Below are 23,183 nucleotides of genomic sequence, written 5' to 3' on the forward strand. Positions count from 1 at the left end.
TATTGTAATAAATGTGAGCTTTCAAGCCTTAAGGACAGTGTTATATGTGATAAGGGGTTCCCTGATAGTTGTAGTATCGTGGTATTGCTTTACATCTTGAGTTACTGCGATACAGAGCAGTGTTTTCTAGTGGTGACTTGTTAGAACCATTTTCAATAGTCAAACGACTGTACCAAGGAGTGATCAGAGGACCTGCTAGACAGCTGCGTTATGCGGGTTACATGCGAATCAGGCGAAATGTAAATCAGGTCGTTCGGATACTTTTGAGCATGACTGTACATCTCCTGTGAATATGGACGTCCTATCTCTAGTCATTGACGGCGTTCTGTTTCCCTGAACATGAGTGTCCTACATTGATATTCCTTTGTAACAGAAATAAAAACATGGTTCAAATGGCTCTGAGCGCTATGGGACTTAACATCTGAGGTCATCAGTCTCCTAGAACTTAGAAGTACTTAAACCTAACTAACCTAAGGACATCACACACATCCATGCCCAAACAGGATTCGAAACTGCGACTGTAGCGGTCGCGCCGTTCCAGGCTGACGCGCTTAGAACCGCTCGGCTACACCGGCCGGCACAGAAATAAATTTTTAAATCTTATTCCAGTGCTAAATATCAAAGAAGGAAACAATTCGCATTTTAAAAGCTTTTAGTATTGTTCTACATTTAATAAAAATGTGCTAGCCGCTAAAGTGAGTGGACAGAGTAGAAATACAGAATTTCTGTTATTTTGTACTGTAATAATGGAATTTTCTAATTCCAATATTTACAAATTATTTCGCTTTCAATCGGAGAAGTGGGACAGAAATACAGAAAAATCATGCTGGACTGTCACATCACCGTTCTGGAGAACGTGTGGCCCTAAGGTGCTTTTTTATGAAATTGAGCTCTGAAGATCTCCTTCCACCACCAACTGCAGATATAGGTAAAGTCAGGAGGATTCATAAGCTTACCAAACTAATGTGAAAAATGACACTAGAATTTCTTTTTGTAATATAATGAGCTTTGTGGGGAACTGAAACAGAACGAATGGGTGCTAAAACCAAAACTACTTCTTCAGGTGAAAGACGAGCCCGATTACATGGTGATTTAATCCAGTAATTTATGTTTCAAATATATTTATATTAACTAGCGCAATTCTTCATACTGAAGTCAGTGGTGCGACTTGACCACACATTTGCGTTTATCTCGCAAACGGCTCATTTGCGGACCAATGTAGCGTGGAACGTTTTCGCTTCTGTTGTCGTCTACTTTCATCTGTATCTCTTTTCGCTACTAATTTTGATACACCCTGTATTCTATACAAAATATACACTCCAACTGCCTTTAGTACTCCTCTCAGCTTGGTGCCCCAAGCGGCTACTTGTTTTGCTTGGGCCTTTTACCGGCATGAGCACACATGATGCCAGTTTACCATATGCTGCATGCTGCCTTCACGATTTTGCAGTTTAACAGCCAGCTCGTACGGGTCCCGGACTTGACGCCCTGCTATATGGAGGGAGCAGCCGCCGGCAGGTTGCAGGCGCCCTCCTGCCGCGCTGGGGCGTGTCGTGAGGAGTGGCCGCTCCCACATAAATACCTGTCCAGGGGTCGCGCGGCTATCGACTGAGGCATCGACAAACTGACGCCGTCGAGTGGCCCTCGGCTGCCTGCCTGCCCCCGCCGCTCCCAGCCACAACGCGACAAGAGCGAACTCGCACTGATCGCCTGACACTCTCACAAAGCTGACACCAGGAGGGGGGGGAGCGCAGTGGACTCGCGTACGAAAGGAGCGGGGGTTCATATCCTCAACCCGCTGTGCAGCTTTAAGTCCCAAACCACCTCAGGCAAGTGCCTCTGAAAAGAACATGGCCGATTTCCTTCCGCATCTTTTTTCTCACATCGAACCCGCCTCCGCGGATGGTGTTTTCCGTGGTGGGGCTCAGAGAGAACAGAACAAGAGCCCTGGCCAAGAGTCAGATGGTTCAATCTGTTAATACTTAAACGCGTTGTCTAAACTGCAACTTACAGTTGCTATTAATCTTCCACCAAAAACTTTACTGAAAGCAACTGTAACAACGGCGACATGGCAAATATGTAATGGGAATATCTTCAAGATGTCCTCCAAAAATAGTGCGACATTTGGTTTATTCATTTTATTGGTTGTTGACCTCCGTGGGCATCGTTTATAGTATTTTAAGAAATGGCCACTTTTGCCCGCATCTCGTGGTCGTGCGGTAGCGTTCTCGCTTCCCACGCCCGGGTTCCCGGGTTCGATTCCCGGCGGGGTCAGGGATTTTTCTCTGCCTCGTGATGGCTGGGTGTTGTGTGCTGTCCTTAGGTTAGTTAGGTTTAAGTAGTTCTAAGTTCTAGGGGACTTATGACCACAGCAGTTGAGTCCCATAGTGCTCAGAGCCATTTGAGCCAATGGCCACTTTTTTATTTATGTTTATTTATGCGCCTCGGGCTTTCACATATTTGTATTGGCGTAATACACACTCAGTCTAGACTTACGCATCGTTAAACCATCAACAGCAATTTGGATGCTGCAGCTGGCCTCTGCAAATTGACAATTTTTCTTTACCGACTATACTTCGCGAGTTTATTTGCTTTATATTACTGGTTAGACGTATTTACTTTCTACTCTGTTTGTTGTTGTTCCGATTTTCGCTGTTATACACGTGCCTTTCGTGTTTTGCGCAAAAAACAGCGAGGTGTAAGCCATGTTTCCGACTGACATAATTGTTTGTGTCAGAATATTATAACTATGGTTCAAATGGCTCTGAGCACTATGGGACTTAACATCTTAGGTCATCAGTCCCCTAGAACTTAGAATTACTGAAACCTAACTAACCTAAGGACATCACACACATCTATGCCCGAGGCAGGATTCGAACCTATAACTATGGTCAAACTTGTATTTTGCATACAGGTACAGAAAGTACTATTTACAGTTTAACTTTCTCCATGGCTAAAAACTAAAATTGCTTAGCATGTTAGTTCTCCTATATAAAATGTACTATATTATTTTATAATAATCATCATAGTTTAATTAACAAGCGACTATCGCACTTATTAAGTAGCCAAACCAGCACTCAGGACATTCATGCTAACCAATTTGCGGTTTTTAGTCATAGAGAAGCTTATATCACAGTCTGACATATACAGGGTGATTCAAAAAGAATACCACAACTTTAGGAATTTAAAACTCTGCAACGACAAAAGGCAGAGCTAAGCACTATCTGTCGGCGAATTAAGGGAGCTATAAAGTTTCATTTAGTTATACATTTGTTCGCCATTTCAGCCAATAAAGTTTTTGGTCCCTTTTTCTTCGAATGTGCTACTGTAACTGGATTACAGTATCTGGAGATGTTAGAGAATTGGCTGTTCCCTCAGCTCGAATAAGAAGCACAACAATTCATATTTCAGCAGGATGGAGCGCCACCACATTGGCACTTATCTGTCCGTAACTACCTGAACGTCAACTACCCGAGGCGATGGATCGGCCGCCAGGCAGCCCGTGACAGAGAACTTCATCACTGGCCTCCAAGAAGCCCTGATCTTACCCCCTGCGATTTTTTCTTATGGGGGTATGTTAAGGATATGGTGTTTCGGCCACCTCTCCCAGCCACCATTGATGATTTGAAACGAGAAATAACAGCAGCTATCCAAACTGTTACGCCTGATATGCTACAGATAGTGTGGAACGAGTTGGAGTATCGGGTTGATATTGCTCGTGTGTCTGGAGGGGGCGATATTGAACATCTCTGAACTTGTTTTTGAGTGAAAAAAAACCTTTTTAAATACTCTTTGTAATGATGTATAACAGAAGGTTATATTATGTTTCTTTCATTAAACACACATTTTTAAAGTTGTGGTATTCTTTTTGAATCACCCTGTACAATCACGACACTCACTGCTGTGAAAATTGTTGCCGTCTGACTACTGGAACGATATTAGCGCCCCTAGCGGCGAGAAAGCCATCCTTAAGGTTAATGTTTGTTTTTCATTATTTTTCTACGTAATTAATGAAATAGTTATCATATCTTTGCGTCTATCAAGAGACGTGTATGATCGTAAAATAAATGTAAAAACAGCCGAATCTCACTGATTCAGTGACATAAGCTACATCTTATTTATGAAGAAATACTTTCGAATACCTATGTAGTTGCAGCTTACTCCGTTGAGATCATGAATATAGTCACAGATTTCATGCATGAGAAGCTTATATTTCTAGTGTTGTCTGTTCTTATTATGGTTGGTACATTCCTTGCCATGTAATAATTTTATCTTCAGTCTAATGATTCGAACATTCCTACACTTCAGTCGACTTTCTAATACACGAATATTTTTATAAATGTAGTTACTTTTACTTCAAAAGCGAATGTGTTGAAGATTGTTGCCGTTTGTGGCTCAGATGCAGTAATAGTTGTGGAATTGGTTTCTTCTGTGTTGTGAAACAGTTTTATTGCTTTTGTCGATTTATTATCATGCCTGTGTGATTTCTCCTCAGTACAGTTGTGGTGGATTATTTGGTTCGTTAAGTAAAGGAGTTATTACATTCCATACAAGTTGCCTACGTTGCACATTCACTTGTTTGTCTGGAAATGTAATGACAAAAACTTCACCTTATTGAGAAAACAAACAACGTATTTCTGCAAAAGGTGAGGTCCTCTACTCTTACTAGTCTTTTTTTTCTACCTTAAAAGAAAATAGGAATCTTCTGTAAATATCTGTAGGTTACAAGAAAATCGCAAACAACTGCCCTGTGATGTGACGTTTTATATCTCCCGTGGTCAATAGGAAACTAAAGACAGACAAATGTGGTGTAATTTTTTACTTACTGCCGATTTTTGTGGCACTACATACGCTCCCTATTGTAAAAACTTTGTTACTAATCAATATACACGATGCTACTCGCACTCATCTGATACCGTATGCAGAAATGTAGCTTTTATGTCGCTTGGAAAGCTGCCATCACAATGAATAACAAAAATGAGCAAGAGTGTCATGACTTGACGAGTTAGACTGTGCTTATACTGGAAACAGTACTTTCAGATTTTGTAAGCAAAATATAACTTTGACCATAGAAATAATACTTCGATGTAAACAATGATTTCAGTCGGAAATATGGCTGTTTTTGTGCAAAACACGATCTGAAAAGTGTTTGTGCCACGACTATAAAAGTGAAAATCGGAACAACAACAAACAGAGCAGAAAGTAAGTACATTCAACCAGGAATATATCTTAAACATAAAACTCACAAAGTGTAGTAGCTAAACAAAACTGATCATTTTCACAGGCCAGCTGTAGCATCCAAAGTGCTGTCAATAAGACAGGGATAAGAACTAAAAGATGGTATGCTATGTGCTGTGAATTGTTTTAGTATTTCTCAGAGCATTGAGATATAGAAATAAAATCTTTGACAGCTTTTAGTCCCAGTCATTCATTATTGAAGCTAATGATCTTACCGCAGTGGTAAGACGGTTTTCTGTCAGATCACCGAAGTTAAACGCTGTCGGTCTTGGCTGGCACTTGGATGGGTGGCCGTCCGGTCTGCCGAGCGCTGTTGGCAAGCGGGGTGCACTCAGCCCTTGTGAGTCCGATTGAGAACCTACTTGACTGAGAAGTAGCGGCTCCGGTCACGAAAACAGACAACGGCCGGGAGAGCGGTGTGCTGATTACAGGCCCCTCCATATCAGCATCTAGTGATGCCTGAAGGCTGCGTATGACACGGCGGTCGGTCAGTACCGTTAGGGTCTTCCGAGACCTGTTCAAACCGAGTTTAGTTTATCTTGGTATTTTTTTCTTTATTTTGGGTTATAGGGACCATGCATCCAACGACGGTTATAAAGTGCCAAAGAAACAAAATTGCAAAAAAGCAGAACAGAACAAAATTATGATGTTGGTATAGAAATTACTCTTGAAGTAAAATAAAAGCGCAACTGGACAAACACCAGCGGTAGTGATAACAATGACACTGCAACAGAGCTACAAACAGCACTGTACAACAATATTGTCACAAACGAGCATATGCTCTTAACGTGAAAGACAAAGACATAAAAAGGCAAACACCATACACTATACGGTAAGTACAACAATAACTAAAGAACGAAGTTGCAAACAACATTATATAACAATATGAGAAATGTGGCACACAGACAGACGTACTTGAAGTAAAAGAAAAATCCAAGATGACAACCACAATGCAACCAACTTCCAGTAAAACAGTGACATAAAAAGCACAACAGAGCAAGAATGACAATTTAATATACAATAAAAGATCTGTAACCAAGTTAAAACACAAAATTACGCATCCTATTACAAACCGGGATCCAGCCGCTGTGGCCGAGCGGTTCTAGGCCTTTCAGGCTGGAACCGCGCTGCTTCTACGGTTGCAGGTTCGAATCCTGCCTCGGGAATGGATGTGTGTGATGTCCTTAGGTTAGTTACGTTTAAGTAGTTCTAAGTCTAGGGGACTGATGACCTCAGATGTTAAGTCCCATAGTGTTTAGAGCCATTTGAACGAATCGGGAAGATGCCATGTGAAAACGATGACCTCCGGCCCCCTAGTAGACATAATGGATATCGTTGTGGGTTTCGGTTACTCACGTGGATATTACGTGGAGACAAATTACTCGGGGGAGAAGATCTGAAAGTGACCTACTGTGTAGTCAAAATGGCACGCCTGTACATACTCGGAATATGAAATACACGAATAAAAATTGAGAGCAAGCTTGACGGAGCATCCTAAATCTACTGCTCGCCACGTTTGTGCGAATCAAATTGTATAAACTGGTCACAGATACAATCAGCATCAAAGAAAAAATTGTTTTAAAATAAAGCTCTGACACTCCGATGTTTGAACAATTGGGTTCACAGCATCCTGGCATCATTTATTCGTTTGTGGTGGAATTGGACGAAAAATAAAAGAACTGGCACTTATAACCCGGCACGCATTAGGTGTGTAACACTCGATACACTTCTTTTTTCCCAAAGAATAGTTTGATTTTTACAATATTGCAGTGCCTGTGTTATACCGATTTACAGTGCAATATTCCTTCGGCATTGGCAAAAACTTTCGTTGTCGTCATTTCATTATACAGCTGATGCTTGCCCATATTCGCTACAACGATTACATTTCATGTAGTTTGATTTTCTCTGAGAAAGACATAAGTTTCTTCGACAATTTTTTTTAAAGAGATAGAGATTAGTTTTTTATCTAAAGGAGGTTTTCCTTCTGAAGGGTAGTTCAAAATTTTGCAACGAAGAAGAATCTTAATTTAACGAGGGAGAACTTTGTTTTTTTCTGCAAGAAGAGCTTAGTTGCTTCGAAAAAGTATTTTAATTTTTTCTCTGGAGAGTTTTAATTTTTGGAAGAAGAGGTTTGATAACAATATAATGGAATGATAAAGCATAGTCTCAATAAGCCACGATGCTACCGATGTCGAATTCTGAAATATGCTGGTCGACGTTTCCCCTTTTTACACAATCGCCTCATAAAGAAATAACATTCAAATGCGATTTCTCTGTGACAAACAGGTTGTTTAATCTGCCCTATGCATGCAAAACTTAGTTGTCATTATTTATACCTACCTACCTTGTGCGGTTGCGTTGAGATGCAAAAATTTGCATACCGAAGCATGTAGTGCATGTCACGCCGGTCTGACGTTTATTGAACACCGCCTTCACGGTTTTGCAATTTTAATGCTCAATGACATATCTGTTACCTTTATCAAGACGTAACACTAGCAGATGGCATAAGATTTGGAATTTATAGCATCCTGAACTGTGAGACGTGATAATTAATTTAGAGAGAGCCCGTTCAGTTGTACTAACCACGACTGCTTTCGAGAGTTTAAAATCCCATCTAAATTCTATTATTTGGTCATGCATAACACGCTGCTAAAACATAACATGTTTGTTATGTATTACCAAATACTATAATTTCATACAACTGAAGATAGGATTTTAAAATCACGAAATTGGTCTTGGTGTAAATGAATGTCAGTACAAATGAAGCGGTTTTTTCAAAGTTAATTACCACTACCGAACGGAGAGAGCCATCTAGCGCTATAAAACTATTCACAGTCCTCTGCCCTATCCTCCAGAAATCCCTCTCAATCAGTTTACCTCCTGGAACAAACAACGGTTCCTCAAAATCAACACTACCAAATACCAAGAAACAATTATAGGACGTACCACCCGAGACTTCCGCCCCCACAGCTTTTACCCTACCATCTACGACCATCCTATCCAATTAACTAACAGACTAAAATACTTCGGACTACTGCACACCTACAAATCCCTTACACAACCTATGTTCTGCTATGCCAATGTCGCATGGATTTCTGCTCCTCCCTCTTTCTACAGATCTTAGAGCGCCACGCACTCCGACCCGTCTTTCGGATCCGCTTACCCTCCCCTTGCCGCATCCTCTACCAACTTACAAAATTCCCCACCCTACTCTTCCATCTTGAACACCTCCGAATATCATTCGTTACCCACAAACTCGGCGCTAACCATCCTTCTGCTCTCTTGTCCTGGCACTCTGCCGCACTTGTACCACCACATTCCCCCAACTCTACACCTCTCTCTCTCTACACCCTCTCCCAAAGATACTTTAATCGCTTCCCCTTACCCGACCGTGAAATCCGCCCTAAAATATACCCGTCTTACTAGATCTAGAACAGTCTATCCCTTCCCCCCTTGTCAGGGCTCCCTTCATCGCCCCTCCCCACCACAGACGTCTTGAGGCTTGGTTCGGAACTGCATCATTCTTCACTCTCCCAAATACTTCCATCAAACATCTACCAACAAAAACCCATTCCTATGCACAACGCAAAACGCTAAAAATTCCTTCATACCTCTACCCCTCGCTCTTTTTCATTCATCTGTTTATATATCTTAATCACACAACAAATCACCTTAGCACAGCTGTCCACCTGTATTTTATTTTGTGGAAACATTCATTTTTATAACACCATTACAATTTTTTACTATGCTTTAAATTTTTGACTGAACTGCAGTGAATTGCAATCGTTGACAGATAACTCCCCGCCCATGTGGGGTGAGGGAGATGAAATAACAAGAAAGAAAAAATACAATCATTTTAACGCCGTAGTGGCGAGTGTCGCGAATTCGCGTCATACCAATGCTTTGCTCATAACTGGAAGGTAAACAGTTTTTGAATGCCAGTGCCGGTAGATGCAGATTCTTCACGAAGCTACCAACTTTTCTGACAAGTGCTGCATTCTACTGAGTCTTTCGGGTACCTCTAAAGCGCCACGATTTTTTATTTTTATCTCTCATCTAGAAATTTATTCCAGCCTCTCAGTTATGAATTGGAGAACTACGGAAATCTGAATATGTTGCAAAGACAACAATGCATACATAATGAAGCTCTCCGAAACACATGATACATGGCCCGCAGATTCCCTACACTGACGATAGAAATAACTGTCTGGCTTTTGTGCAAACATACTAAATAATGAAAAACTCACATAAAATCCTATACATGAAATATTAAAATGGAGGCTTAAAATTATTGATTATAGGGGTAGAATCTATTGATGTTCTCATGATAAATGTGTTGAATTATTGGAGCCACACAACAAAAAGCTTTACGATTGAAGGAACTGCGTAGCAGAACACCAACCGAAGTACTGACTGTCGAACGTTCTTACGAAACCGACTTTCTTTTATAAAGAAACAATAGACTCTTCTCTGTGGCGTTTGAAATAAACTTCTAAGAGAAATTCAACCACTTACCACGTAGGAGACGTGGTCAAAAAGTATCAAGGTAGTAGCGCGCAATCCGCAGCTCGTGGTCGTGCGGTAGCGTTCTCGCTTCCCGCGCCCGGATTCCCGGGTTCGATTCCCGACGGGGTCAGGGATTTTCTCTGCCTCGTGATGACTGAGTGTTCTGTGATGTCCTTAGGTTAGTTAGGTTTAAGTAGTTCTAACTTCTAGGGGACTGATGACCATAGATGTTAAGTCCCATAGTGCTCAGAGCCATTTGAACCATAGTAGCGCGCAAACCACTGTGCCGCCGTCAGGAGAAGAGGTTCCACAAACATATGCCCTTTTATACCAAACGTAAGTAGGTTTTCCTTTCCTTAATCTATCTTCTAAGATAAGTCGTAGGGTCAGTATTGCCTCACGTGTTCCAGTATTTTTACGGAATCCAAACTGATCTTCCCCGAGGTCGGCTTCTACCAGTTTCCCCATTCGTCTATAAAGAATTCGCGTTAGTATTTTGCAGCCGTGACTTATTAAACTGCTAGTTCGATAATTTTCACATCTGTCAACACCTGCTTTCTTTGGGATTAGAATTATTATATTCTACTTGAAGTCTGAGGGTATTTCGCTTGTCTCATACATCTTGCTCACCAGATGGTAGAGTTTTGTCAGGGCTGGCTCTCCCAAGGCTATCAGTAGTTCTAATGGAATGTTGTCTACTCCCGGAGCCTTGTTTCGACTTATTTCTTTCAGTGCTCTGTCAAACTCTTCACGCAGTATCGTATCTCCCATTTCATCTTCATCTACATCCTCTTCCATTTCCATAATATTGTCCTCAAGTACATCACCCTTGTATAGACCCTCTATATACTCCTTCCACCTGTCTGCTTTCCCTTCTTTGCTTAGAACTGGGTTTTCATCTGAGGTCTTTGTATTCATAGAAGTGGTTCTCTTTTCTCCAAAGGTCTCTTTAATTTTCCTGTAGGCAGTATCTATCTTTCCCCTAGCGGTATATGCCTCTACATCCTTACATTTGTCCTCTAGCCATCCCTGCTTAGTCATTTTGCACTTCCTGTCGATCTCATTTTTGAGACGTTTGTATTCCTTTTTGCCTGCTTCATTTACTGATTTTTTATATTTTCTCCTTTCATCAATTAAATTCAATATTTCTTCTGTTACCCAAGGATTTCTACTAGCCCTCGTCTTTTTACCTACTTAATTTTCGTCGTAAACACCGAGTTGTCTGAAAAATTCATGTCCGACACAAATGAATCATTGTACGGCACATAGTTTGAGATATGACGCCATAAACACCGAGATGCGTGAAAAATTGTCGCTTCGTGCATGAAGTTTTAATGTATTTTTTCTTCACTACAAAGACACTCCTACGGTCGAGTCAACTTAAGGAAATCCCTGGCAGCGCTTTTGATAGCTTTCAACTGCGAAGCGTAAACGGCTGTGTGCGAAAACAAGAGTCGTTTATAGAGCTATGAAGAGGCGTTGCCGTAGAGACGCTACAAAATCTTAAATCACGTTGCAGATATGCGTAGCAGCTGCGCCCAGCGTACAGACAATGTCAGGGATACCGTGCTTATACACTCCCGGAAATTGAAATAAGAACACCGTAAATTCATTGTCCCAGGAAGGGGAAACTTTATTGACACATTCCTGGGGTCAGATACATCACATGATCACACTGACAGAACCACAGGCACATAGACACAGGCAACAGAGCATGCACAATGTCGGCACTAGTACAGTGTATATCCACCTTTCGCAGCAATGCAGGCTGCTATTCTCCCATGGAGACGATCGTAGAGATGCTGGATGTAGTTCTGTGGAACGGCTTGCCATGCCATTTCCACCTGGCGCCTCAGTTGGACCAGCGTTCGTGCTGGACGTGCAGACCGCGTGAGACGACGCTTCATCCAGTCCCAAACATGCTCAATGGGGGACAGATCCGGAGATCTTGCTGGCCAGGGTAGTTGACTTACACCTTCTAGAGCACGTTGGGTGGCACGGGATACATGCGGACGTGCATTGTCCTGTTGGAACAGCAAGTTCCCTTGCCGGTCTAGGAATGGTAGAACGATGGGTTCGATGACGGTTTGGATGTACCGTGCACTATTCAGTGTCCCCTCGACGATCACCAGTGGTGTACGGCCAGTGTAGGAGATCGCTCCCCACACCATGATGCCGGGTGTTGGCCCTGTGTGCCTCGGTCGTATGCAGTCCTGATTGTGGCGCTCACCTGCACGGCGCCAAACACGCATACGACCATCATTGGCACCAAGGCAGAAGCGACTCTCATCGCTGAAGACGACACGTCTCCATTCGTCCCTCCATTCACGCCTGTCGCGACACCACTGGAGGCGGGCTGCACGATGTTGGGGCGTGAGCGGAAGACGGCCTAACGGTGTGCGGGACCGTAGCCCAGCTTCATGGAGACGGTTGCGAATGGTCCTCGCCGATACCCCAGGAGCAACAGTGTCCCTAATTTGCTGGGAAGTGGCGGTGCGGTCCCCTACAGCACTGCGTAGGATCCTACGGTCTTGGCGTGCATCCGTGCGTCGCTGCGGTCCGGTCCCAGGTCGACGGGCACGTGCACCTTCCGCCGACCACTGGCGACAACATCGATGTACTGTGGAGACCTCACGCCCCACGTGTTGAGCAATTCGGCGGTACGTCCACCCGGCCTCCCGCATGCCCACTATACGCTCTCGCTCAAAGTCCGTCAACTGGACATACGGTTCACGTCCACGCTGTCGCGGCATGCTACCAGTGTTAAAGACTGCGATGGAGCTCCGTATGCCACGGCAAACTGGCTGACACTGACGGCGGCGGTGCACAAATGCTGCGCAGCTAGCGCCATTCGACGGCCAACACCGCGGTTCCTGGTGTGTCCGCTGTGCCGTGCGTGTGATCATTGCTTGTACAGCCCTCTCGCAGTGTCCGGAGCAAGTATGGTGGGTCTGACACACCGGTGTCAATGTGTTCTTTTTTCCATTTCCAGGAGTGTAGATCTGTACATTATGCGTATTTCTTTGTACGATTGTTTCGCCGGGCGGAGTGGCCGTGCGGTTATAGGCGCTACAGTCTGGAACCGCGTGACCGCTACGGTCGCAGGTTCGAATCCTGCCTCGGGCATGGATGTGTGTGATGTCCTTAGGTTAGTTAGGTTTAAGTAGTTCTAAGTTCTAGGGGACTGATGACCACAGTAGTTAAGTCCCATAGTGCTCAGAGCCATTTGAACCATTTGAACGATTGTTTCATAATTTCGAACGTGTTTTCACGAATACATGAAAGAGAATTTTTTGATACTACAATACAAACACAGTTTTTTTTCGTTTCTAGTAGACAATCGGCAAATGAATACCCGGGCAGTGCCGGGTTTGTCAGCTTCTGTGCAATAAAAATGGAGGATTCGCTTTTGAAACCACAGAATTTACTCCGCCCACGCAGGAGGGGTGGTTAGCAGGTGGCCAGTTATGGCACAGAGTGATATCTCCTTTGCTAATATAAACTTTTCACTAAGAACTTTTTTTTCGTAGGATGCGTCGTTTTCGAGATATTTAGTTGTCTCAAGTTAAAACAATCTGAACAATCTTTCTTGTTGCGTGTGAAGTAATTTCAGATGCGCAGCAACATCTTGCAGAAGACTATCCTGCTACAATACCCTCCTACCTTCTACCCACCGCATTAGTAATTTCCGAGCGGCTCTGTTTCTTTCTGCTCTCTTTTTCACATATTCTATACCTTCGCTTTAAGTTCCCCAGCACACAATCTGACGCTTGCCTTATGAAATTGCGCTACACCTATCAACATAAATAATCATACTTTCATTGATATCGACGTTGTCTTCGTGACAGGCTGAGAAATTTCCTCTTTCCCATGTTAACGCTGCCTGCTTTAACATCCCTTCTCTTCCTTAGATGCCAGAGCTACCATCGTATATGAGAACTAGCTGCTCTGCACGTGCACATAAGCATTGGTAGGACAGGGCTGTAGGAAGTTCGCTTTTGAAAAGCCCATTCCGCTGAGGTTCCGCGTGGAGAGTTCGTTCGGCCTTACTGCCGTCCATAAATTCCGACGCCGGGAAGCAATTGGGCGCACGGAGGAGCGGAGCGTCGACCCGCCCGAGTCGCATCCGCGGCCCGCCCACTACTTTGCGGAGATAGAGGGCTCTGCTCCGCCAGGCCGACGCCGTCGCCGCCGCCGCCCTATCGCCAGGCGCCATCGCTGCACGGCTTTGCTGCCTGCCGCCGCCGCGTCGCGCAGAACCCTGTCTTAGACGCGCGTCGCGTGTCAACATATCGTCTGCCCGCTAAAGATACATCACCGTATGCCGATTACAGAAGTTTGCTCATGTCCCGTTAGTACAGTTCGTAACGTAAACATAAAAAATCTACTTGGCAGAGATGATAATTCAGAACGTGAGCAAGGTAGTGAAGACCATCCAAAACTCTATATACTCTGGTGGAAATGAAAAGTGTTACTGCATGAACATCTTGACTGGAAGCTTGCGAATCTACACTGGTCTTGCGGTATGATCTAAAAGGCTACAGACGATTATGAGTTTACGCCCTGAGAGCAATCACTTTCACTAGTAAGTCTTCCACTTGTCCACCTGCTAATTTGAGTTTGCCCTTTGACAGTGGTGGTTGTTGTTAGCCTGCAACAGAGGTTATCACCTTTATCAGAGTCTAAATGAATTTCAGTCCTGAAATAATTTAATGAAAGGGCGGCCCTTTCATTATTGTAGTCAATTATTGACGGATGATTAATGTATCAACACAAGACTGATCTTTTATAAAAAGTTATGACAAAGATTAAGTGATTATACAGAAACCAGATGGCAGTTATAAGAGTCGAGGGACATGAAAGGGAAGCAGTGGTTGGGAAGGGAGTGAGACAGGGTTGTAGTATCTCCCCGATGTTATTCAATCTGTATATAGAGCAAGCAGTGAAGGAAACAAAAGAAAAATTCGGAGTAGGTATTCAAATCCGTGGAGAAGAAGTAATATCCTTGAGGTTTGGCGATGACATTGTAATTCTGTCAGAGACAGCAAAGGATTTCGAAGAGCAGTTGAACGGAATGGACAGTGTCTTGAAAGAAGGATATAAGATGAACACCAACAAAAGCAAAACGAAGATAATGTAATGTAGTCGAATGAAGTCGGGTGATGCTGAGGAAATTAGATAAGGAAATGAGACACTTAAAGTAGTAAAGGAGTTTTGCTATTTGGGGAGCAAACTGATGATGCTCGAAGTAGAGAGGATATAAAATGTAGACTGGCAATGGCAAGGAAAGCGTTTCTGAAGAAGAGAAATTTGTTAACATCGAGTATCGATTTAAGAGTAAGAAAGTCGTTTCTGAAAGTATTTGTATGGAGTGTAGCCATGTCTGGAAGTGAATCATGGACGATAAATAGTTTGGACAAGAAGAGAATATAAGCTTTCGAAATGTGGTGCTACAGAAGAATGCTGAAGATTAGATGGGTAGATCATATAACTAATGACGAGGTATTGAATAGAATTGGCGAGAAGAGAAATTTGTGACACAACTTGACTAGAAGAAGGGATCGGTTGGTAGGACATGTTCTGAGGCATCAAGGGATCACCAATTTAGTATTGGAGGGCAGCATGGAGGGTAAAAATCGTATAGGGAGACCAAGAGATGAGTACACTAAGCAGATTCTGAAGGATGTAAGTTGCAGTAGGTACTGGGAGATGAAGAAGCTTGCACAGGATAGAGTAGCATGGAGAGCTGCATCAAACCAGTCTCGGGACTGAATACCACAACAACAACAATCTCTTGAACTACGTGCCGTACAATGATACATTTGTGTCAGGCTTGTCAGAAAGAACAGACACCAAGCGTTCATATGACTGATTCGCCTCGATGGGCAATGAATCTACCACCTGCAGTGTGAATACGCCAATTACGTTCGACCTCTTGTTGGAATCTCAAAGCAGCGAGCAGGGACGACATGGATGGAGACTGCGGATAGGTGACGCTAGGTGGGAGTGTGGGTCGGCCAGGAGGCATGCAGAGATAGCCCGAGCAGTTGTGAAAACACTGTGTCCGGGTGGTGCAGCGATTAACGCAATTGTCTAGTAAGCAGGGGATTCCGGGTTCGAATGTCGGTCCCGTACACTTTTTCCCTCGTCGCCGCTCATGCCGCATAAAGTCCCAATGCAGCTGAAATCGGTAATTCCTTCCCTTTCGTTTCCTTTCTCCCTCTCCACCTTCAATTTACATACGAGCTACTAACACAGAAGTGATACATTTAAACGTCAAGCGTGATTCGGCACTTTCCACGCATCTAATTGTTTGACATCATGTCTCCTGCACTATGGTAGATAGACGGTTCTTACCTCCACAGCGATTTTTTTCTGGCAGTAAGGAATATATGTACAAGTTTGTTTTGAAATAGGTCCAGTTGCTTTGGAGACGATGTAGAACATACATACATACGTACATGATGCTATAATTTACCGCCTTGTAAAGTCATCAGATGACCAAAACTAATTGCAAAATGATTTAGACAAGATATCTGTATGGTACGAAAGTAGGAAATTGACCCTGAAGAAAGAAAAGTGTGAAGTTATTCACATGAGTACTAAAAGAAATCCGCTAAATTTCGATTACGCGATAAGTCACACAAATCTGAAGGTTGTAAATTCAATACTTAGGGATTACAATTACAAATACCCTAAATTGGAACGATCACATAGATAATGTCGTGGGTAGAGCCAACCAAAGACTGCGATTCATTGGTAGAACACTTAGAAGGTGCAACAGGTCTACTAAACAGACTGCTTACACCACGCTTGTCCGCCCTAATCTGGAGTATTGCTGTGCGGTGTGGGATCCGTCTCAGGTGGGACTGACGGATGATACTGAAAAAGTTCAAAGAAGGGCGGCTTATTTTGTATTATCGCGAAATAGGGGAGATAGTATCACTGACATGATACGTGAATTGGAGTGGCAATCATTAAAACAAAGCGTTTTTCGTTGCGAAGGGATCTTCTCAAGAAATTTCAATCACCAGTTTTCTCCTCTGATTGGTACCCACCTACATAGGGAGAAATGATCACCACATAAAACAAGAAAAATCAGGGCTCGCACAGAAAAATTTAAGTGCTCGTTTTTCCAGCGTGCCGTTGGAGAGTGGAACGGTAGAGAGACAGTTTGAAGGTGGTTCATTGAACCCTCTGCCAGGCACTTTATTGTGAATATCAGAGTAATCACGTAGATGTAGATGCAAACATACATCCATTTCTGTAATCTGTATGGATTCAGATTCTGCGCTGAAAATTACGTACGTTTTCCTCAAATCATAGCTTCTCATTCATGGCAGATCGCGCCGTAATCAACAAATATCAGCTGTTCCTTTTTTGCAATTAAGAACCGACTCATTCTACATTTCATTTACGAGGCAAATGTGAATCTATGTGTTCTAAAGGTTGATATTTATGTTCGAAATTTACTTTAGTGTTGCGAATTTGACTGTACGGTGCAATAAGGTTAGTCTTTTCAGTGTCTTGTTAGAAAACACATTTAGCGTGATCCACGAACAACGACATGGAGGTAATAGTTTTCTGATTCCAGCGGGAGTTGTGATGGGTATATGGAAACAAACACCGATATCAGCCACCCTGATGGCGGAGTTCGAGGGCGGTCACCGAAATTAAGCATCGCGATGGTTTGGTGGCGCATCACAGTCAGCCCCTTAGGGAGCAGAAAACTACGTTACCGAACTTGCCAAATTCAGAGAAGAAATTCGGTCTTCTTTGCCTACTTGCCTTTTTGACCAGTAACTTTAATGGCAGGGACTTTCCTTTCTCCTTTCTGGCACCGTTATTCAGCATAACAAGAAAAAGTATTTACTAGAGAGAAACGAATAATACGAATTTACTGGTATCTTTAGCAGTGAGAATATAGTTGTAATAGGCCTACCAGAACCGTGACTGAACTCAGCGCCTAGCCGTGAGTAAAGGATGCCTTGTAATTAAATGGAACTATACATTCGAGCACACACACAAACATATACAGAAAACTTAGAAAGACACATTGGTGTTCTACTGCAAGTCACTCCAAAAAGTAGTGAATCAAGAGTTTCAAATAGTTCAAATGGCACTAAGCACTATGGGACTTAACATCTGAGGTCATCAGTCCCCTAGACTTAGAACTAATTAAACCTAACTAACCTAAGGACATCACACACATCCATGCCCGAGGCAGGATTCGAATCTGCGACTGTAGCAGCAGCGTGGTTCCGGATTGAAGCGCCTAGAACCTCTGCGCCACAGTGGCCGGCAAACAAGAGTTTAACCAGAACTGACAGGCAATATTATTTTCCAGGGACGGCGATAACGAGAAACACTCATCTTTTGGAAAATGTGCTGATAGATTATCTGATCAAAAGTATCTGGACACTTACTAGCGGATATTAACATGGGATGTGTGTCCACTCTTCGTCTTTATGACGGCTTCATCTCTGCTGAGGACACTTTCAATGAGAGTCTGAATGTTTGGGGGAATGGCAGCCCCTTCTTCTTCACCAGCCAAAACCAGAGAAGGAAGCGATATTGGACACTTGGGTCAGGAGCAAAATCGACGTTCTAACACGTCCCAAAGCCGTTCCATTGCTTTCACGCTGCTACTCTGAGCACGCTGGTGCATTTCAGGAATATTATTCTACACAAACCATTGCCTCGCGGATGCTGCTTTATGACGGCCGTTTCTGTCAGGTTAATAGAGTCATCGTCTCCGAACTGTTTCTCTACTGTATGCAATACAGAATCCTGTGAAATGCATTCATGCGCTTCCACATTACGTGTTTTCTTAAGTGCAATAAGGGGACCACATCCTCACCATGAAAAACACTCCCGTACCGTAACAACAGCTCATCCGTACTTCACAGTTGGTAGGTAAAAATTTCGTAGCATTCGCCAAACTCAAACCCTTCCATCGGTATGCCACAGGGCATAGTGCGATTAATCTCCCCAGATAACTCGTTCAGCCGCACGCTACTCTGTAGTGGCTCAATACACCACTCATGCGTCGCTTACTGAGAAATGTGTGGCTTATGAGAACCTGCCTGATCGTTGGAATGTTCGACGCTCCATATCCATTGGTACATAAGAGCTGACTGTTCTTGGTTTAGCTGTGGCTGTTCTTTGGTTTCTCGACTTCACAATCACGTCAACAACAGTCGAGCTGGGCAGCTTGAGAATAGTTGAAATGTCCCTGATGGAATTGTCACTCAGATGACATCAGATGACTAGTCCATGTCCCAGAACGCTGAGTTCTCCTGGAAGACCCATTGTTGTTTCACTAATGACAACACAGTACTTCGCGCCTCCTTGTATAGTAACTGGTCTAGTTCTCGTGACACATAGTGGTAAATTCCGCATTACGTAGGAGTGTCCGGATATTTTTGATCAGATAGTGTATGTTGCCGTGACGACGTCGATCGAGAAGGGCTGAGACCAACTGCCTAGCACTTTTTATAACACTACGATGGCAGTTTCATAACTACACTACTCGCCATTAAAATTGCTACACCACAAAGATGACGTGCTACAGAGGCGAAATTTAACCGACAGGAAGAAGATGCTATGATATACAAATGTTTAGCATTTCAGAGCATTCACACAAGGTTGGCACCGGTGGCGACACCTACAACGTGCTGACATCACGAAATTTTCCATCGATTTCTCATACACAAACAGCAGTTGACCGGCGTTGCCTGGTGAAACGTTGTTGTGATGCCTCGTGTAAGAAGGAGAAATGCGTACCATCACGTTGCCGACTTTGATAAAGGTCGGATTGTAGCCTGTCGCGATTGCGGTTTGTCGTATCGCGACGTTGCTGCTCGCGTTGGTCGAGATCCAATGACTGTTAGCAGAATATGGAATCGGTGGGTTCAGGAGGGTAATAGGGAACGCCGCGCTGGATCCCAACGGCCTCGTATCACTAGCAGAAGAGATGACAGGCATCTTATCCGCATGGCTGTAACGGATCGTGCAGCCACGTCTCGATCCCTGAGTCAACAGATGGGTACGTTTGCAAGACAACAACCATCTGCACGAACAGTTCGACGACGTTTGCAGTAGCATGGACTATCAGCTCGGAGACCATGGTTGCCGTTACCCTTGACGCTGCATCAGAGACAGGAGCGCCTGCGATGGTGTAATCAACGACGAACCTGGGTGCACGAATGGCAAAACGTCATTTTTTCGGATGAATCCAGCATCACGATGGTCGCATCCGTGGTTGGCGACATCGCGGTGAACGCACATTGGAAGCGTGTATTCGTCATCGCCATACTGGCGTATCACCCGGCTTGGTGGTATGGGGTGCCATTGGTTACACGTCTCGGTAAACTCTTGTTCCCATTGACGGCTCTTTGAACAGTGGACGTTACGTTTCAGATGTGTTACGACCCGTGGCTCTACCCTTCATTCGATCCCTGCGAAACCCTACATTTCAGCAGGATAATACACGACCGCATGTTGCAGGTCCTGTATGGGCCTTTCTGGATACAGAAAATGTTCGACTGCTGCCCTGGCCAGCACATTCTCCAGATCTCTCACCAATTGAAAACGTCTGGTCAGTGGTGGCCGAGCTACTGGCTCGTCACAATACACCAGTCACTACTCTTGCTGAACTGTGGTATCGTGTTGACGCTGCATGGGCAGCTGTACCTGTACACGCGCCATCCAAGCTCTATTTGACTCAATGCCCAGGCGTATCAAGGCCGTAATTACGGCCAGAGGTGGTTGTTCTGGGTACTGATTTCTCAGGATCTCTGTACCCAAATTGCGTGAAAATGTAATCACATTTCAGTTCTAGTATAATATATTTGTCCAATGAATACCCGTTTATCATCTGCATTTCTTTTTGGTGTAGCAGTTTTAATGGCCTGTAGTGTATGTCGTTGAATTGTTACGTCGAGCTGGTCTGCTCACATGATTCTGGGGGTGACATGAAGGGACCACCTGCTACGTTGCTTAAGTCAGTGGTAAGCCTCTCCTGCACTGTTATTGACTGACCTGAGCAGGTGGAACATCTCGTCGCGCGTGATGTAGCCGTCGCTGTTGAGGTCGTAGACGAGGAAGCAGAAGGCGGTCCGCTGCTCTCGCGTACCCCGCAGGAAGACGGACAGCCCCTGCACCCACTCCTCGAGCCGCACCACGCCGTCGTTGCAGCGGTCGAAGGCGCAGAAGACGCGGTCCATCAGCACCTCCTCCGTCACCAGGTCGAACGTGTTGTGCAGCAGCTCGCGGAACACCACGCGGTCCAGTCCCTGCAACGGCGCGTCCGTCTCTCTATCGATTTCTCTTTCACCAGATAACTGACAACTACTCGTAGCCAAAAACGTACCACGATAGTGAAGAAACACACCCTCCGGTTACTTGCTATGTTTTTCTTCAAGATAATTAAATTCTCTGCGTCTTCGCCCTGATGACAAGCTGCACTTATCAGTAACATACAGGGTGTTACAAAAAGGTACGGCCAAATTTTCAGGAAACATGCCTCACACACAAATAAAGAAAAGATGTTATGTGGACATGTGTCCGGAAACGCTTAATTTCCATGTTAGAGCTCATTTTGGTTTCGTCGGTATGTACTGTACTTACTCGATTCACCGCCATGATTTCGTACGGGATACTCTACCTGTGCTGCTAGAACATGTGCCTTTACAAGTACGACACAACATGTGGTTCATGCACGATGGAGCTCCTGCACATTTCAGTCGAAGTGTTCGTACGCTTCTCAACAACAGATTCGGTGACCGATGGATTGGTAGAGGCGGACCAATTCCGTGGCCTCCACGCTCTCCTGACCTCAACCCTCTTGACTTTCATTTATGGGGGCATTTGAAAGCTCTTGTGTACGCAACCCCGGTACCAAATGTAGAGACTCTTCGTGCTCGTATTGTGGACGGCTGTCATACAATACGCCATTCTCTAGGTCTGCATCAGCGCATTAGGGATTCCATGCGACGGAGGGTGGATGCACGTATCCTCGCTAATGGAGGACTTTTGAACATTTCCTGTAACGAAGTGTTTGAAGTCACGCTGGTACCTTCTGTTGCTGTGTGTTTCCATTCCACGATTAATGTGATTTGAAGAGAAGTAATAAAATGAGCTCTAACATGGAAAGTAAGCGTTTCCGGACACATGTCCACATAACATCATTTCTTTATTTGTGTGTAAGGAATGTTTCCTGAATGTTTGGCCGTACCTTTTTGTAACACCCTGTATATATGGGTCTGAAGGTGACCTATATTACGCGTCGAAATCAGTTATCCGAACAAGAAAGTATAATGCAACCCAGACCGCGTCTTTCTTCGTTATACTTACAGTGGTTACGGATCCCAGAGATACGTGGTCTTCAACTGTGAAACGCATCATGAGAGTCAGTCTTTCTGCGCTGCCCGAACAGTATAAATGTTTGACATTAGTTCATTTGTGATAGGGGAAGACAAGGCATCCGGCAGCCGTTTAATGGAAGGAATCAGCTCAGTCGCGCTCTTGCGTGATTTTAGAAAGGCAAAAAAAGGACTTTCCGAACTGTCGGTAAGTATCTCAGGTATCTCAGCAGGCTGATAACTTCCCATCTGTGACAAAGGAGGCTTTAAGTCACGCATCTCCAAGTTAGAAGTCACGTATCACCTAACCAAAGATGTTTATAACAAACGGCGAATGCCCGCCAATGCCATACTGAAATACTGCTGTATAGTCATTCGATCAGAATCTCTGCGTTCAGCAGATTGCTTCAAAGTAAGCAATAAAATACTGTCAGATCAACTATTAGCGAAAGAAAGGCAGATTATGAGGTATTTGTAGGCCTAGTCAAAGAACATAGAGTATACGTGAAGACACAACCATGCGCTTAATTCGAGTTAAAAAATGTTTCTCAGAAACGGGGCTAACTAACGTTCCGCATGAAACCATAGTCAGTTGTGAAAAAGAGAGACTGAAAAATTATAAACAGAACGCCACGATAGTCTTTCAGCTATAGATTTGTTGAACTGTGTTAGTAGGCGAAACAGTATCTGTTGTGCTCACAACACATTCTGAATACTTTTAATGCTTAGTCGGTATCAGAGATAGTTCTCTTCCCATTAAATTATAATTTAATAATTATTAATGCCTAATTTAACAGTTAAATTCGAACCATGAAAAAATTAAAAAAAAACAAGTACGGAATTGTCTAACATTCTGCGCGGTGTCTCCCTAGTACTTTCGCGCAACGACGCTCTGAGCGTGTTTTTTAGGGAATTGACTAGTTTGAACCTGGGACCTGTTGCTGGTAAGGAGACGCCAGACCACACATGACATGTAGAGTTCAGAAGAGTTCAGTGAGACTAGCGATGATATAATCAAATATTTAATGATTTCAGCGTCAGCTCCACTGCACTCCCTGTAAAAGAATCTTAATA

The 23,183-nt window shown here is 43.9% G+C and overlaps 1 protein-coding gene across 1 annotated transcript in view; it reads right to left on the reverse strand.

Annotated features, from left to right (window-relative positions):
* The window catches only part of LOC126414947 (calaxin-like), a 117,304-nt gene that overhangs the window by 39,416 nt on the left and 54,705 nt on the right, over positions 1–23,183 (reverse strand). The window contains exon 3 of the mRNA XM_050083392.1: positions 20,788–21,041. Coding sequence (XP_049939349.1) covers positions 20,788–21,041 — 254 coding nt within the window. The remainder of the gene's footprint in view (positions 1–20,787; positions 21,042–23,183) is intronic.

Source organism: Schistocerca serialis, chromosome 1 (assembly GCF_023864345.2).
Source record: "Schistocerca serialis cubense isolate TAMUIC-IGC-003099 chromosome 1, iqSchSeri2.2, whole genome shotgun sequence".
In the NCBI taxonomy this organism is placed as follows: domain Eukaryota; kingdom Metazoa; phylum Arthropoda; class Insecta; order Orthoptera; family Acrididae; genus Schistocerca; species Schistocerca serialis.